The sequence below is a fragment of the Orcinus orca genome, chromosome 1 (genome assembly GCF_937001465.1).
Source record: "Orcinus orca chromosome 1, mOrcOrc1.1, whole genome shotgun sequence".
In the NCBI taxonomy this organism is placed as follows: Eukaryota; Metazoa; Chordata; class Mammalia; order Artiodactyla; family Delphinidae; genus Orcinus; species Orcinus orca.
Window position 1 is genome coordinate 92176042 of NC_064559.1, and position 18688 is coordinate 92194729.

The 18688-nt window shown below is 43.1% G+C and overlaps 1 protein-coding gene across 6 annotated transcripts in view; it reads right to left on the bottom strand.

Moving 5' to 3' along the window:
- Window positions 1–341: 341 nt before the first annotated feature.
- PBX1 (PBX homeobox 1) overlaps window positions 342–18688 on the bottom strand; it is a 283269-nt gene continuing 264922 nt past the window's right edge. For all 6 annotated transcript variants that reach the window (XM_033409750.2, XM_033409751.2, XM_004282038.3 and 3 more), the window contains one exon: window positions 342–5540. In XM_033409750.2, the coding sequence (XP_033265641.1) occupies window positions 5448–5540 (93 nt within the window). In that variant the 3' untranslated portion in view covers window positions 342–5447. The remainder of the gene's footprint in view (window positions 5541–18688) is intronic.

Below are 18688 nucleotides of genomic sequence, written 5' to 3' on the forward strand. Positions count from 1 at the left end.
CGGGTTCGTGCCCCGGTCCGGGAAGATCCCACATGCCGCGGAGCAGCTGGGCCCGTGAGCCATGGCCGCTGAGCCTGCGCGTCCGGAGCCTGTGCTCCGCAACGGGAAAGGCCACAACAGTGAGAGGCCCGCGTACCGCAAAAAAAAAGATCCTTCTTTCCCTCTCTCCCTCCCTCCCTTCCTTCTTACTTCGGGGTAAGTGACGCAAGGTCATTTGCCCCTCTGTCAATGTAGACTTTAACATGATGAGGGTCACAGTTTAAAGCCACACTAACCCACGTCTTACTTTGGGGAAAGACAAGTTTCCAGCAGGTATAAATTTACACAAAATACAAGTATGCTTTTTTGCAACAAAAGAAACTATTTATTTGGAATATGCATTACCAGTACAAATTAGGAGACTGTAAAACCTACACCGTGTTAGTATCATTAGAGAACACAAAATTTCAGTTGGAATCAAAAGGGACAGAAGCCTGTGCTCTCACAGAAGCAGGAAAGCTTAAACTTTCAAAACCAAAACAGAGCAGAGCTTTGCAGGTTTATACTCTGAATAATAAGAACAGGGGAGGGGGAGCGGGAGAATAAAACCAAAAACCAAAGGAAAGCACTTCAAAATAGTTGAAAACGCCAAAGGAAAGAAAAGAAGTAAAAAGAGAGAAAAGGGGGAAAACATTGGATGTTTTATTAATTTTAACAAAAGGAAAAAAAAGTTTACAAAAAAATAAAAGATTCCAGAAAGCTTTGAGCTAGGGATTGAAACCATAAAGGTGATGTGAAAAGCTTGTCATTATTTTGTTATGACTTAAAAACAAGAGTGCAAGCGTTTGGGTAGAAACACTTCCTAAAGTGTTCTTAACTCTTCTTGCTTGGGTTCTTGCTGCTTTCTGAATGCTTAATCATTTGTTGAATGAAAAACATTTAAATTAAGCTTCCTCCAGATAATATTGCTTTCTTTTCTCCCCTAACTTAACAAAAACATCCCAAATCAAGCCAGTTTGACAGCTGCCTAAATCAGAGGTTCATACGAGGCGCACTGCCAATGAATCAGGTGTAACTGCTCAGCACTGTAACAACAGCACTGAGTCTGGCTCAAAAGATCAGTAGGCCAAATGACTCTAGGACGGCTTCCTGGATCTGGTCTACTCAGCCAGCGGTGCACAGCCCACCAGGATCTCCTGTGGGATTCTACTGGAAGAAAAAAGTCCTCTCTAGCTGGAAAGAGTCGTGGAACGTTGTTATTAATCAGGAAGAAAGAAAAGAAAGCATTTTATTGTGTCATTCACAACCAACCAAGGCAAAAACCTTTCCCTACAGCACAAGAAGGTCCCCTGGACCAATTCCTTGAATTGTTAAAGGCTAAAAAGAAAACTCAAGTCCTTGCCTTTGTTTTTCTCAGGGATTGCAAGAATGCCACACACTCCAAAAACTGCAGGTGAAAAAATATGAATCATGGTGGGCTTGATCTTTGAAGTCAACTGAATTCTGAAACAAACGGAAGTACAAGGAAACAGCCTATTCTACAAATGTCATCTTTTCACATCACCTCAAATACATATTTAAGGAATAAAAACAGCAAGACCATAATCCTGACAATTAAAAAAAGCCCCCCCATAAACAAACCAAAAATAACACAAAACAAAACATAGTTTCTTTTTTTATATTTTAAAGAGCAGAAGAAAGAAAAGAAAAGAATTTATTTCTGGGTCTCGAAGTTAATAAACATAATAACGTGTTAGGCTGTACCTATTATGCTCACTATTCCAACCTTTTTTTTTTTTTTTTTTTTTAGTTTACAAAATGAATTACTGTCACTTTTAAACATTGTGAAACAGGAAATGGATGTGCACAACTCGACACTTTTCTAGCATTCTTGAACTAATTCACAAATGCAAGAAAATAAAAGAAAAATGGGGGAAATGGTGAATGTAGGTAGTTCGGTGTTAAAAACTAATGCAGGAATGATGTGCATTGTCACAGAAAGAAGAGGGGAAATCCCCCATCCTGTTTTGCGTGCTATGAGGGTCATTTTTAAAATTTTTATTATAAACACTATTAAATTCAGACCGCTTTTTTGGTTTTTTTTCTTTATCTGAATATACAAGAACATTCATTATCAAATGTTCATCATCAATACTACAAAGAACGAGACACGAGTCGCAAGAAACAATGGAAAATGTTAATAAAGCTGAAAGAATCGTTGAGTATTTTTTTGTGTTTTTTTAAGTTTTTTTTTTTAAATTTGAGTTTCTGTAGTTTCATCTTTTTTTGGTATCGAAGTCAGGTTTTTCTGGGCAGAAAAATAAAACTCAGAAGGAAAGAGGGGCAGGGAAGATATGTGAGAGAAAAGGCAAACGGTAAATAAAGAACTACCACCACAGAAAAATGAAAAATAAATGGAAAGGTGTCACTTGGCAAAAGTACCGCACAGGAGTCAATTCCAAGCCAGGGGGAGGAGTCAGGGATGAAAAGGAGGATGTGATGAAGAGTTACAAGGTGGGCAAACCCTAGGGCTGGTATCATTTCTCAGGGGAAATCTGCCAGGGAAAATGGAGCGCTCCCACTTCCATCAGAAAATGAAGGCGTCTTGGGGCACATTTTGGTATCTGTAGGATTGACCTAATACGAATTCCCAGGGAGCTGTATTTCCAGAGGCACGCTACTTTCCATCCCCAACCTTCCGCTGCCAGCATTCTCATGCTTCGCTTAATGCAAAGAGATGTGGTGGCCGCCACGTTGGATGTGATCGTAGGCGAGGAGGGGAAGTCGTGGGAAAGGTACTGGATGCGAAGAGCACTGCATGAAGTGCTAGGTGGGGAAGATGCTGTGAGAGGTGATCAGTGCAAACTACTGCAGGGAGAGAGACTGCTTGTGCAAAGGTAGCACTGCTCTGATCTATTTCATCAACTTAAAACGGCAATCATTCAACCCAAATCTGGAATCATTCTTCCTGTTTCCAAGAGAACCCTTTTGTGTCCCTTTTGTACTTTGCCCCTAATCAGGGGGATGCGATCCCACCATATTCCTCTGTGGGTAGTTTCAATAGATCCCTGCCACTCAGACAAAGTTCTCCACTGGTTTTAATCACTGTAGAATGGTCACAGGATGGCTCCTTCCAGGAATCCTCTTTATCAAGCCCTGCTCTGATTACGGCACTGGTTAGAAGAGAGTCTTTCTACTGACCTCAGTCATCCAGGCATAATGCCATCTTGCCAACTATTTACTTTTTGCATTTCCTTCAAATACACATACCTTCTAGTTCCTTAGGTTAACCCCCCGCCTCCCAACAGCCACACACAGGAACATTTTCGAATCATTACTGAAGCGTCATGCAGAATGTCCATGACCTTGTTAGCTGGCCACTCTCACCCCTCAGGGTCTTATACCTCTCCCGGAGGCCGCTCAAACATAGCAGATGTGACAGGGACTAAGTAGTTACAAGGCCACATACTGGATTCAAGTACAAGCTTAGAGAACCACGTCCCATTTTTTCCAATTTAGAGACATCTCTATTCTAAGAAACCAAGCAGACCAAAACAAACAGAAGGAACAACACTAACCCTTCTCTTTGTCATCAGGCTGATGACCTCAGGGGACTAATGTTAACCAGAAGTTAGAACAGGAAAACCATTTATTGCCCCCATGTGGCATGAACCAGTTTATCTTATGGATGCTTCTTCCCCTGACTTCACAATTACAGATTGGATATGAATGAAATCAACTTCTTCGGCCTCTCACAGGCCTCTTGGTGAGCCAGGCGTAATAACCCCCATTTTACAGATGAAGAAAATGAGGCACCACCTCCCACGTAGTCAAGTGACAGAGCTGCCGTGTTCATTGCCGGCACAGTTGGCTATGAAGAATGTGAGCACAGGCGACATGAGGACAGCTTTCTATTACCTACTCTGCACTCTCAGATACTACCAGGGAATAAAAATCATGGATGATTTCACTGAAAGCATGACCTCCCTGCTCTCCATCACTCTCAGGTCTTCAAAGTAAGCAAGCAAAAAGTTTGCCCAAGTCATGTTCTTATACATCTTTCTCCTCCAGGACGAGAATGTTGGAGCCATATAACCCTTTGGATAATTAATACAATGTCCCTAACATAAACACAAAAACAAAACAGAACCAAATCCATTGTAGGCTTTGTAAGTACTGTGTGTGGCTCCCTGAGAGCTCCAGAGGTGGTGAGAACAGGATTAGTTTGTACTGGAAACCTGGGCTTCATCACGATCGAGTCCTGTGTATGTCGTTCTGGTGTGTGCACGCTGGGGGCCTGGAAGCCCCAGGCACACGCTGCTTCTCTGTGTCAGTGACCTTCACTCAGAGTTGTTAATTCCCTCTCTTGGGCTCACAAGGTATAATGCTATGGTTACTAATATAGGTAACCGAATGTGGCACGTGCCTGATTTGGGGCAAGTGTAATGTGTGAGGCTGTGCACATGCCTACGTTTGTATGCTTGTGTGTGTGTGTGTGTGTGTGTGTGTGTGTGAGAGAGAGAGAGAGAGAGAGAGAGAGAGAGATAAAGGGGATAGGTAAAGGGTTGCAGGATAAGAACCTTCTACTCCTTAGTGATGCATTCACCACCATGCCTAACTCAGACCTGGTTTTGCAGTAGATTCTGAACACCACTTACTGCACGGTCTCCAGAGACTGTCCCTCTGAAACGAAGAGCTGTTATTGGGAAGATGCAAAAGCCTCTAGGAATTCTGCCCTTGTTCCTTGAGGCTTCTCTTGCTGCCTGACTTCCTGCTGGGAACCAAGCTAGCAGAGGTGAACCCAGAAACTGTGGCACTTGTAGAAGCCCAGCAAAGGCAGCCCCCAAAGAATACCTGGGGCTGAGAAGGAAGAGGAGGAATTGTATTCTAATCAGAATCGCCCCCGGGGAGGTTAGAGCAAGAGGAGGTAGGGCGGCCTGGAATGAGTAGGGCAATGTGGCGTATTCCTGCTAAGAGGTAGTGAGAGTAACGAGAGAAACAGAGAAGGACTGCCTGTTAACAGAGGGAGCAAGGGATCCCAGGGAGGTAAGTCTGGCCCCTCAAACCACCAGCATGAAAACATACCAACACTTTTATTATTTTCTTTGTATTTTTTTTTTCCTCTTTAAATTCCTCTAATTGTTGAAAATATCCTTCAGGGATGTAATAGAGGGCAGGGACCCAGGGAGTCTAGGACAGAGGGAAAGGGGCAGGGAAGATGATGGACACCAGGCTGACAGCTGGAGGCAGGGAAGGGTGGCTTCTACCCAGAAAAAAAGGGAAGAGAGTATAAAGAAGTGTCCAGATTGGCTGAAACAGCATCCCAAAGAAGAGAAGAGAAGGAGACTCTTATTGTGTGTGCTGATTGCTTCGACCTCCAGTCTGACCGCTTCAGCGTTGAGAAACCCTCCCTCCTGGCCCGGCCCCGACTGGAGCACAGGGTCAGCCGGGATGCGACTGCTGGGAGATCAGTTGGAGGTATCAGAGTGAACACTGCCAGGGCCTTCTGTAGGGGAGGTCACTGATGAAGGGGTAGTAGCATCCTGCCAACCTCCATTAGCCTAGAAGGGAAAAAGGGAGAGAAGTCAGTCCTCTGAGATCGGGTGGCCGTTCTGAGCAGACAATGACAGTAAGGCAACTTGGGTAAAGGGCCGAGCACGGGGCCTGGCCCACGGGAACACTCATCCAAGGGGCGGCTAAGACTGTGGTCGATAATGCCCACCTCCCCCACCCTCAGATGCGTTTGGCTCTTCCCAGCGAGCCTCTGGACACAGTACTAGCACCTCTCGCTTCTCACAGGCTTTGTGATTCAGTCCAAGCCACCAGATGATTGCTCTGTGTGCTCTAGGGTGACGGCAGCTGTCCCTGCAGGCCGAGGGACCGAGTTCTAGCTCCGACCCTGGCAACAATTAGCTATTGGTTCTGGCGAAGCACTTGCCCCTGTTTGGCCTTGGGTTCCCCTATAGAAAACTTAAAAGATTAGCTCAAATGCTTTCTCGGGTCCTTTCCAGCTCTGGAGGCTCCCTGTATTATGGGATCCCAGGCACCTGTTCTACGCAAGGTTCTGTTCTAGCTGCTCGAGGGTATATAATGATGAGTGAGATACAGTTCATGTCCTCAAGTATGGGGATGAGACAAGCAGACGAACGAACTATAATGTCAGGCAGAACCTAATACATGGTACAGCCCAGTTGTCATGAAGCTTCAAATGAAGGCAGTATCTCCTCTTGAGGCAGTATCAGCAAAGGCTTCCTGGAGGAGGGATTCTCTGAGGCGAGCCTTGAAAAGCGGGTGATCAGACGAATAAAACAGGTAAAACAATGGTGCCAACGCCACAAGGACTGGTCTGTGTGACTATATCTAAAAAGGTGGTAAGACAGGAGGCTACAAGTTTGATCTGTATTTGTAGATCATCTTCTAAGACTCTAAATCCAGATGCATTAAAACAATAACATTGTCCTAAAAGGATCTGTTTTAATGACCACCCCTTTCCAAAAATACCCCACCATTAAATAGCTGAAGAATGATTTGCTACAGTGGTTGATTCATGACTGTTTGCATATTTTAAAGCACTGAACTGTAAATGTGCTAAAAGGCCCCCTTTCCCCAGTCACTGGGTTCCTTTGACGTTAATAGGCTCTCGACACTGGAAATGTTAATACGGAACAGACCAGATTTTAGGGAGTCCCGGTAAATTATTTTTATTGTACTTTCCTCTCCTTTTACTCCCTGAAGTAGGGGGTACCTGGGGGTAGGTATTATTATTGCCATTTGGGAGGGACCACAGCTTCCACCCTAGTATAACCCACAGTACTTAGGAGCATGGCTGGCACTTGTAGGTGCCGGCAAACATCCATTCACGTTTCACTCATAAGAAAGCACAGGTGTAAGAGAAAATCAGCCTTCCAGATTCCACCTGAGACAGAACACAGGCTTCCTAACCTTTGAACCGGGCTCCTTTTTCTCTGCCCTTTTCATCCATTTGGCTCTCTCTGTCATTGGCTCACCCAAATGATGTTCCAATGTTCCCAGGAAAGCCAGGCTTTTCATTCAGAGAAGCTCCCACCACTTACTTCAGCATGAGGGTAGGTGTTTCCCCACACACCTCACTTTAAGAGCAGATTTGGACACTAAGCGGGCAAAAGGTCATCCTGGGCAATGCCAGGAACATGGCCCCTCAATCTTGGATTATCGAATAACTGCTCTCAAGTTCAAATCTCCATCTCTTAACTGAGTCAGGCAGCTCTACCCACTCCCTTTTTCTGTTGGACGCCATTTCCCCTGTTGTTTGTTAAAGAGAGATTAGAAAGAGGGCAATGAGGGGAAAATGAGAATTCTTTCTCTTATAACAGGAGGCTTTGCTATCTTTTGGGGCCTAAGCCTCTGTAGTATGATCAGAATCAAGAAAAGAATTCATTCAATTTCCACATTTAGGTTGGTCACCAGAGTGACAATATCTTACTTAGCCTCCCCTCTCAACCAAGAACACATGTATTCTTTTGGTACCATTTTAGGCTGATTGAGAATCATCGTTCTGTTTATTTTTCCCTGAAGAAAATCCTTTAGCATCATTTATCTTTGCTGACGATAAAAGTAAGATGTGCTTATACGATATTTGCAAATACAATATTTGCAATTATGCATGCAATATCATATTTGAAAATAGGAGAATTGGAAAGAACAAAGAGTACTATAGCCATAATCCTACTACCCAGAGATAATTACTCTTAGCATTTTGATATGCATCCTAATAATTTTTTAATATGTGTATGTTTATCAGATAGGTAGATAAATAAATTAATTAACTCACTAATTAAATAGACTGGAAGGGGTGTGTGTGTGTGTGTGTGTGTGTGTGTGTGTGTGTGTGTGTGTTTGCTGGGTAGCATGGGATTTTAGGAAACTTTCCAGGACCTCCATAAGCACAACATCATAAAGCAGAGAGTGAGGTGCTTATAAAAGAGGAAAAATGTCATGTATCTTAGACTTGACCTGGTGTGAGACAAGCAGGGGAGGAAACTCTCTAAAGCAGCTAGTGTCCATGTCATAGCACGTGGCACAAAGGCATGTCATTACATTGCTCACAAATTACCAGCACTACCATTGTTGAGCCATACTATAATTCCATTAAAATAACAGTAAGTGGTGCCCCAAATGAAGCCATTAGTAAAAAAAAAAGGAGCTCTGTGGCGTTTCATTAGCAGGGAATTAGCAAGGCACTGTATATTGACCAGAAGGTTCTAGGAGACTTCTTTTTGAGTCATCTCTGAGCTGAAATAACTCAAACAGCAGACATTTGATCTCTTTCCTTCAAAAGTTCTGTTTTCTCAGACCAGTGCTCAGGATGCCAGAGGGGGGAGAGAGCTCACAGATGGTGGAAACAGGAATTAGTGCAGCCTGATACCAAAACCAGCATTTAAATTATGCTAGTTGGCCTGGTGAAGAAGAGTATATAAAACCTTAAAAAACCTTATTAAAAATAAAGAAAGAAAACAAATCTCTTTAACTGCCTTTTCTTCACTCCCCCTCCATCCACAAACACACACACATATGCACACACACTTCAGATGGGGTGACCAATTGCCCCAGTTTGCCCAGGACTCTGGGATTTAATGGAATGGGGGGACTTTCAGTCCCGGGTCACCCTACCCCAGGATATCCCAGCTATGACCCTTGATTTCTTGCTAAATTCAGGACACTGTAGCCTATGGGTTTCAAGTTAGATGAATGCAAGTACTTTTTGGAACAAACGAGTCTAACACTGGGAAATGTTGAAGGATCCTTTTCTCTGGAGGTGCTTTCTACCATGGCATATTGTCTGCCGCTGCTCGTGCTGCTGCTAAAGCCTGCGTGAGATCAGAAAGCGCGAGCAAATCCACCCTAACCGGCTTTCCCGTAAATCACTTCGGCCGTTTCAGCTGTACCATTCCAGCTTTAATGTAAGACGTTCAGAGGCTGCACCGTCTTGGGAAACAGCTGACCTCGCTTACTGCCACGTTAACCCGGGGAGCAATTCCTTCCCTCTTCCTCCACTGCGGGTGAATATTAAGTAGGAAACGCCGCCTTTGTGTGTTTGTTTATCTCTGGGAACAGTGAGAGTCAAAGATGGTCTCATTAACAACCGTGTGAGGTGGCGGGAAAATAAGACCTCTGTTTTAATTTTTCTTCTGCACCCCAACTGCCTCCTTCACTCTCCGATGATGCAAACCAGCCTTTAAAGGGACACACTCACTTTGTAAAATGCTGTTGTTGGAAACCACCCTGAGGGGATACAGGGGTGGGAATCTGTAAAGCCAAATATGCCTCCATAACGGGAGAGAGTTCACATTTACACCCAGTTCCTTCAGGTTAATTCTGTAGCCTGTGGCCTGGGAAGCAAGACTTGGTGTAACATTTAATTCCACCAGGGGAAACCTAAGCCGGCAGCAGGCTTGACCTGGAACCTCATGAAGAGGAAGCTAATAGAATATAGAATTAGGACAAAACGCAGTAGATTTCCTAGTTAAGAAAATCTGGACTTTCAAAACACAAATTCAAGGCATTTGGGAACAAAATGTTTCAGGAACAAAAATGACTACTCTCTATCCTACCCACATAACTTGATAGACGCCACATTTTGCCAGAATCCCATCTAATGGATAAGGCAAAGCACGCCTATCAGAGGAGGTGGAGGAAGCCAGCCATGGAGCTGGGGATGGAGCGATGGTGGGTGGCAAAACCCGCACGGCTCCTCCTGACATACACAGGAGCACAGAACTGCAGCTTAAGCCCTGACTTCCCTGTCCTCTGTTGCCCTCCTCGAGCCAGAACTCAGGGGGCCACCTGCCTCTCCCTCGCTGTTGCGGAGCCAGTACCCCTTTTCGCCCAGAGCAGCGGCTGCTGGGCTGAGTGAGAACCGCTGGTCCCATCCTGCTCTTATTCCCGCTCTTCCTCTGAGCTTACCTTAGCAGTACACGGTTGATGCAGAGAATTCATCACCTGATGTGACAGCCCAAGCGAGCCTGGCACTAAGAAACTCTCATTTGCAACCCAGAAATACACTGAGGTGCCACAAACCGGCTGATGTCAGCACCGAGTTGAGCTTGATCTGCATATGGGCCAGATGCCATTACCAGCAATGCCTTCAGCAAGGGTGAGGTAGACGTGCTCCAGGCCCTCAATAACCCAGGCCCTGGTGGGGCCAGACAGGAAGAAAAACAAAGAAACATGCATGCATCCTCTCCCCCCCACCCTCTCTCTCTCTCTCTCTCTCTCTCACACACACACACACACACACACACACACACTTGCACATATAAGCACACACACAGCCACCATTTATCAGGGGAGACATCAGCTCACACAGTGGAGTCACACCCTAGATCCAACATTCTTCCACCAAGACAGAACTATGTCTTGCTGATATGCATAGACTTTTCCCAAGATTATTCTGTGAGCACTTCCCAAGAGATGCTCTGGGATGAAAAAATGCTACTGGAAAGCCCCCTTAGGGACAAAGGATTCAAAATTTCCCTGGGAAATTTTACAACAGTAAACAGACCCACGCCTATTCTGGCACCCCTACAGTTCCCTCTCGAGCTGCCCTCAGCGTGATCTTTCACAAATGTAGTTTTGATCATGTCACCTCCCTTTTCAAACCTTCAGTGTCTTCCTACTGGACTCAAGGTGAGGTTCAATGTCCTCGTCAGGTCTATCATGTCCTGGACCTTGCTGACTCTTCAACTCCATGCTCATGTTTAATATTTCAACCATATCAGGGTACTTAGAAATTCCCGTAACAGAGCTGCCATTTCATGCCCGTTTCTTTCCCCTTGAATACAGTGCCCCACTCATCCATTTACTTGCCACTATTGCCCTGGTTCTTTTTCAAGACTGAGTTTAAGTATCCTTGCACCTGTATCTGACCCCTGCCAACTTTTCTTCCTCCTATAAGCCCTCCAGGTCGTCGCCCCCCCCCACCCTGCACCTCCCTGCCAGGATGTACCTCTCTCACAGCACCTGTGCCGCCATATTGTATTTGTTCTTTCACACGTCTGGACCATGAGAACAGGGCCATGGAACTTATCTTTGATTCCAAAGTTCCTACCATGATGCTTGACACAGCGTAGATTTTAATAAATATCTCTTGGAGGAACATAAGAAGAAGTAAATAAACATTTAGTGGCACTGTAACATCCATCCTCCATCGTGGGTATGGACACAGAGAAGGGTATCAGGTCCCTGACCTCCACAGTTCAGTCTGACTACATGTAAAGAGCTGTGTATACCTAGAAAATATTCGAGATGCAAAGCAGAGGTAGCACCAGGGTTCAAGGTAACTTTTACACCTAGGAAGTGAACGTTTCTCCTGCTAATAAGTAGGCATAAAGGAGATCTGGTACTTCATAGCTTAACCCAAACAAGAAACTATGTTTCATGTTTATATTGTTCTGTTTTCTTTTTAGGGAAAGCAATTGAGAAAAACATTGGATACTGCCTGTTGCAGTTCCATCTTAACAAGGAGTGTTCTCCACAGGGCACAAGGAGCGGGAAGATATCCCACCCTGCATCTGGAACGGTCTCCTAGTCACCACCTCAGGCATCCTGGGAATCAGACAAATGTACAACATAGACATAGTCCCAAAGTGGCCTGTAGGTCTTTGCCCATCTTTAGTCTCTCGAGGGCTGAGACCCACATGCAGGTAGAGCTTCCACCATGGGACCTGGGAAAGGAATTCCCAGATAAAATATAGGATACCCAGTTGAATTTGAGTTTTAGATAAACAACAAATAATTTTTTAGTGTAAGTATGTCCCATGCAGTATTTTCATTTGCTAAATCTGCGTAACCCTGTCTGGGAAGAACATGTACTCTCAGCTAAAAATTGTTTATTCTAGCCTAGTTTGGCTAGAATAAATTTTGCTGCTTTTCTTGCTTTGACCTTCTGCACCTGTATCTTCATAGAGGGAATGTCTTCCTTGTGGCTGTGACCATCTCTACCAAGCCCTTGCCTAGCCTCTGCTTGGTGTCCTGCTGTTTATCACAGTTCATTTAAGAATGAGGTAGTGACATACATACACTACTATGTATATACATGGGAAAATAATCTGAAAAAAGAATATATACATACATATATGTATAACTGAATCACTTTGCTGTACACCTGAAACTAACACAACATTGTAAATCAACTATACTTCAATTTATTTTAAAAAAGAATGAGGTAGTGACTTGCTCTTATAAATGAAGTCCTGCTCTGGAACCTCAGCCCACCAACTACCGCCTGCCATCACGTTTCCCTGAAGTTGGTCCTCTGTCTGGATTATCCCATGCCGCTGGCTCTAGGATTCCTGTTTCCATGGTCCCCTGCCTATTGGGGGTATCCTCTCTGATTGCCACTTACCACTAGGTCAGTCCCTGGTGACCTTACACCCAAGTCACACCACCATATCCCTTGCTAGTCTGCTTCCCACCACAGACTCTTGAGCCCTGAGATTTTGCCGTGAAGGTTAAGAGAGATCAGTGGTACCATTAGCCTTTCCCGGTAGAGAACAGATGTCAGTACTTCAAGGTGCTCTGAAGGAATAATAGATTTCTCACTGTCCAAGTGAGATTCCTTCCTACTCTACAGAGAAGTCAAGTGAGAGGTTTTTGCCTTTGCCTACCTCCTTCTCTGGTCTCTAGGAATCCATATTTTCTTTCATGGCCCAGCCTGAGGGCTACCTCCTTTCTGCAAGTCGCTTCAGGGCAAACCATCACCCACTTCTCTACGTTCTAGTACCACTGACTTTTTGACCTTTCATGTTGACATTTAGCCATGTGCAGCTTTTATTTATGTAAATATTCATGCGAGCACCAGATCTTATTAGCTGCAATCCTTTAATTCTTAAAATCTACAAATATGTGATCAGTGCCTACCTCATACTATGTACGAGGCATACTGTGGTAGATATAACACATTTTTAAAAAATGTGATGTCTGCCCTCATGGAGCTTGCCGACTGGTGGGAAATAGACATTCAAAACATATCAAAAGAACAAATATAGATTCCAGATGGTAATAAATGCTATGAGACAGAGGAACAGGGACCTCACTGAGGTTGGGGCTTCTGGAAAGTCAGCCTAAAAGTGAACAGAAAATAGACAAGTAAAGAGTGGGGCAAAGAGCCTTCTAGGCAGAAGGAGAAACCTGTCCAAAGACTCCAAGGAACCGAAAGGAGGCCTGAAAGAATGGAGCATAGGAGCACAGTGGCGAGTGCAGCAAGACGGGCCTGGAGAATGGGATGGCTTGATCACGCCAAGACTTGCAGGCTTTGATTTTTATCTTCAGTAAGATGATAAATCTTTCAACCACAAGCCGTTAGAAGACAAGGATCATGTCTGATAGAGCAACTGTTCAATTAAGTACTTGAGTTGAACAAATAGAGAAATGAATGCTTTGAAAGCTTCTTTTGGTAACTGTCCCTGTGTCTGTAAGGCCATCTGTATGCTGGTACCCACTGTAACTTTGTAGTTATGTAAGAATAGTAATAATAATTCTCTTACGTTGGTTGAAACAAATATATAATGGTACATAAACTCAGTGTGAACATCTATTCTTCTCAGGCCAGGAATCTACGACTCAGAAACTAGAATTCGCCAAACTTAGTCCCCACTATATGCCACAGCTTCTGGACATTTCAGGTTTCAAAAGCTTGGGGCGCATGAAGTGCAGAGCATGGCAGCTACAGATCTCAGGGCGGAAGGCAGATGACTCATGCTCTTAAGTTCACCTTCTGGGAATCTATGCGCTGTTTATGAAGGTTCTAGAACCTATGAACCACGAGACTGGCCTCAGAGAATTCTTTCCAGGGATTCTAATACCTTCTACTCTCCAGCCTCAATCCACCTTACCAAACTTGGTTTTGGACAAGACAAACTGTATTCCTCGGGGGTTATACTTCTGAGACATCACTGTGTGTGGTACCACCTGGTTAGTTAATACAGTTTACCTTACACTGGCAATGCGAAGTCCTGGGCTGAGACCTGTATAGTCAGAGGGTAACCCTGATTCATGTTCACTTGGTATGAATGTGAACTCTCTCATTACAAGTCATTATCTCCAACTGTATCTGGCATGCACTCAAGGGCACTCAGTCAAAATCCAACTGCAAAATTACAGCACCATCACAGTGCAACATCCTGCCAGCTCTCAGTGCCACACGACTGAAGTACACGCACATATAGGTCAACTCCAAGATCAAGATCTATTTTGGAACCTTCTTAACTTCATCCTTCCTTAATTCATCTGTTGTGAAGGCCCAGAATTAATACTGCCACGTAAGGCACTTGAGACACAGAGGATGGTCTGGGTTGAACCTTTCGTAGCTTGCACAGGATACGAGGTAGTGTACATTTCCAAGTTTAAGGCTGGGATGCTTTTGGATTTCTGCTCAAAGTGCAAATAGGACAGTTACATGTAATGTTTCCATGTTCCACAGACTTAGGGGGGCCTTAGGTTAAATGTACATACAGGAAGTGAAAACTTCAAATTTGTTTTATTTAACTTCTCAGAGACAAAGAAAAATAAGCTCAGCTTGCTTTAGCTAAATAGAGGTGTCTTAGTGCAGAAAACTATTTATATCTGAATAAACATCCTCTACATCCAGCCCTGCAAAACTAAAGCACACGCACACTTACACCCATCCACACACACTGCACAAAAACACACATAATTTCCACACACTTTATCATACTGACGTAGAGCTAATACGTGTTCAGAAAATACTTATGGCACCTAAAAAATGTGCAAACACACACAGATGCTGCAGATGCTGGAAAAGAGTAGCTCTATAAGACAATAGATAATTATATTTACTCATATAGCCAAATCTGAAAAATTCAAGCAAAGGGTATTTTTTTTACTCTCAGTATAAATTATCTGATTGGCTGATACAGACAGCTCCAGATTCTTCACTTTAGTTTCATAACCTTTGATTTTGCCGTGGCTTTGTTGAAAGGCTATTATCTACTCAGGGTACACACAGGAACTGTATACACACCTGAACGAGAAACGGTGGCTATCTACGGAACACACACATAACCCGTGGTGTAAACCTTGAGGCTATTTACCATCACACAGGAAGCTAAATCCTCTTACACTTTCCTGACCATCCAAGAGACAGCAATTACCCCAGATTATCAGACCAACAATGACATGTCGCGTAAAGAGAGACACCGAGCCAACTTCACATCCCAAAGACTGGCATATTCAAGTACACTTAGGACATTAATAGCAATTTACGTGCCATCACTGAGACAAAGCCACAAAGGCTCCGTTGGCAGCCTCTTATTTTGAAGCCTATTATTTGTGGGAGTTACAGGCTATAATCACAACAGAAACTTTCAAAACCCTTATCTTCTGTGACGCATCAAATCTATTTCAGAGCCATAATTGCTATGTCACCGGAGAGTCTGCTGCTTAATGCACTCAAATGCCATTTAGTGTTTGCAGGGTCATTACAGCTAACAGAAGGGTAGGAGGGAGAGATGGTGGGAAGTTGTGGGGTACAGGCAGACAGAGAATGTTGAGGGGAACGTGCTAGAATGGGGCATGAGGCTCTACTGTGCCTTATTTAGGGAACGATACTGTTGTTTTGAGAATTCTATGTAGCTATGAAATGAAGGCAAGTGCTTGGAAACTACGTACTCAAGAATTCAGAGTTATTTTGACACCACCCCAGATATCTTCAGTGGATGCTGGGGGATATCCTCTTTTATTCTGAGATTCTCATCCAAGTATAAGACTGGGTTGATTTTTTAAATTTTAATTTTTTTCCTTTTAGATTGTCCCAGCAACCTCTGCAGTGGAAATCTTCCAGCTGTGCTGTGGGCTCAGGAATCTGACTTGGCTTTTCTATATGTGTTCTGCCAGGGAATGAGAAGGGCAGAGGGGAGTGATGATGGTGAGATGTCAAAATTCAATCATCTAGAAGAATGTGCTACCTTTCAGATGGTAAAAGAAGATGCAAGGAGACAGATATAGCCTCCAAAATATGAGAAAACACCTAGTCACTCAAAAGACCATTTTTTAGACCTAAGTTTAGCTAAGGTCGTAAGAAAACTTTTAAATTATATGTAGCTTTATTTCTTCAACCTGGCTATAAACTAGCCAATGACTTATTTGGCAACTCCTAATACTTAGGGGAATACTAGACATAGGGTAAATCTTCAAGGAAAGTTTTGACTGACTAATGTATCTCTAGGTTCTTTTTTTTTTTTTTTTTTTTTTTTTGCGGTACGCGGGCCTCTCAGTGTGTGGCCTCTCCCGTTGCGGAGCACAGGCTCCGGACGCGCAGGCTCAGCGGCCATGGCTCATGGGCCCAGCCGCTCCGCGGCATGTGGGATCTTCCCAGACCGGGACACAAACCCGTGTCCGCTGCATTGGCAGGCGGACTCTCAACCACTGCACCACCAGGGAAGCCCCTCTCTAGGTTCTTTTAGACAATTCTTGGGTTCTATTTTATAGTCCTGAGTTTTTTCATACACTAGAAATACACAAAATGTCAAGCCAGTTCAGATTGCAGGGTTAATATTTTTTTTAAGATCGCCACCAGTATCACATGTAGATCTGCCTTTAGTTTTCCCAGGATAACAATCCAGCTTTCACTCTGAAGAACCTTCCACAGAAATAGACAGAATGAGACCTGGGGCCTTATTCCTCCTGAGTCTTCCTCCATTGAGAAATAGAATTTTCTCTATTTTCTAAATATTGGCCAAGTAAGAAATGGAATCATACCTTTCTTGCGTAAGAGTTCTTAGAAATCAATAAGAAAAACATGAGCGTTTCAAGAATGCATAAAAAAGACTAACAAACAGATGAAAAATGTTCAATCTCATTAGTAAATCAAAGAGAAATACAAATTAAATTAAACTAAAAATGAGATGGCATTTTATAATGTGATAATTGAAAAAGACTGAAAAACTGCTAAGACATGGTTATTGAGAATGTAAGGAAATGGGAAGGATCAAAAATGCTGGTAGGAACCATGAATTAATAGGAGTTTCCAGGAGAAAAGTTTACAATACATCACAAAGGCCTTAGATTTGTTCATACTCTTTGATCTAGCAGCTCCATTTCTAGGAATTTATTCAAGGAAATAATACAAAACATGCACTGAATTTTCTGTACTATGATGCTTACCACAGTGTTATTAATAATAGGAAAAAAAAAAAGAAAACAGCTTAAACGCTCCACAGTAGAGACTGATTAAATAAATCACGGACCTTCCCAGTAACAAGCTCTTATGCAGTTATTAAACTTATGTTTGAGAAGAATGTTTAATGATATGGAAAATATTCATAATATATTTTTAGTAAAATAAGTAGGCTACAAAATGATGTGTTCCATATGATCCTAACTTTTCTACACCCACACAAAACATACTTAGACACAAAATGCTAGGAGGTTGCCACGCAAAAAGTTAGCAGTAATTTTCTTCTTTGTGAATTTCCTGCATTCTCCAAATTTTCTACATTAAATATTAAGTCGTAATCCGAAAAAAAAGTAAATGTAAAATTTAAACAAAGTGTAGGAAGGAAAGTCCACATCTAATTTAGGTCTTTGTCTTGTGTGTTTGAAAGGTCGTGGCCAACCTCTACAGCTCATTGGAAAAAAGACCAGTGCAATTAATGGTCAAATCCAAGTCTGAGGAAGAAAGATGGAGGTAAGAGGGACTCTTCTGCCTGGAGAATAGTGCATCAGCAGGTGATTTCGCAACTCTCTTCAAAATATAATTACCTGTCAGGAGTATTAATCAGTTGTTTTTCCCATTCCACAAAAATTAAGGTCAAAGGAAGGAGGCTAAACATAGCAATCAACTTAGACAAGATGGAGAGTTGCTTGAAAAGAAGCATTTGATCTCTTTTTAATTTTCCCTGTCCCAATGCCCAACACAACTGGTTAATAGTACATTCCAAGAAAATGCCTGCTGATCGAATGAGTGAATATGAATGAATGAAGGAATTGTAGATCAAGCCCAAGTCTTCAGAGATAACACCTGCCCCAGAGAAAAGTATGGGGAAGAGAAGAAACAGCAACAGATACCTGGTCTCTGAACATATGCATAAAAGAGTTCTAGCATGAATTAGTAAAGATTATTGGGTATAAGGTATATGGAAGTTGGAGGTAAAAGATGGGTACTGGGATATGATAAATAGAAAAAGAAGAAAAAGCCATCGTCTTATGGGAGAGACTCTTTCTGGACCACAGAAACCCCAAAATGTGTAGGGGTTCCAGGCAGGCAGAAAATCCAGACACAAGTTGGTTGCTGGTTTTTCAAAAAAAGAAAGAAAGCAAAGAAAAACCTCTTGACAATAGGTTCAAGTAGGCTCACTTCAAAAAGTATGCATTAAAAAAAATTTAAAAAAAAAAAGCATGCATTAAGCACCTAGTGTGTACCAAGTCTGAAAGGAAGGCTGGGGTACAAACTAGAATCCTCTTCAGAAACCTACGGCTGAGAGGAAGTAAAGAAAAGAATCAGAGAAGAACGCCCATTCCAAGCCCAGCGCACTAAGTACTACGTAGGAACTAGGAAGAACTTCTAGGAGAAGATAATCCTGATCTAAACCCTGTAAAATGGGTAGGATTATGAGATGTTTTCCCACTGCCACAGGTTCCGGGCCATGGATTCTACTGCTTGAGAATTTTAACCACTAGCAATTGTCTCTAGGAAAGGCCAAGCTTACTAGGA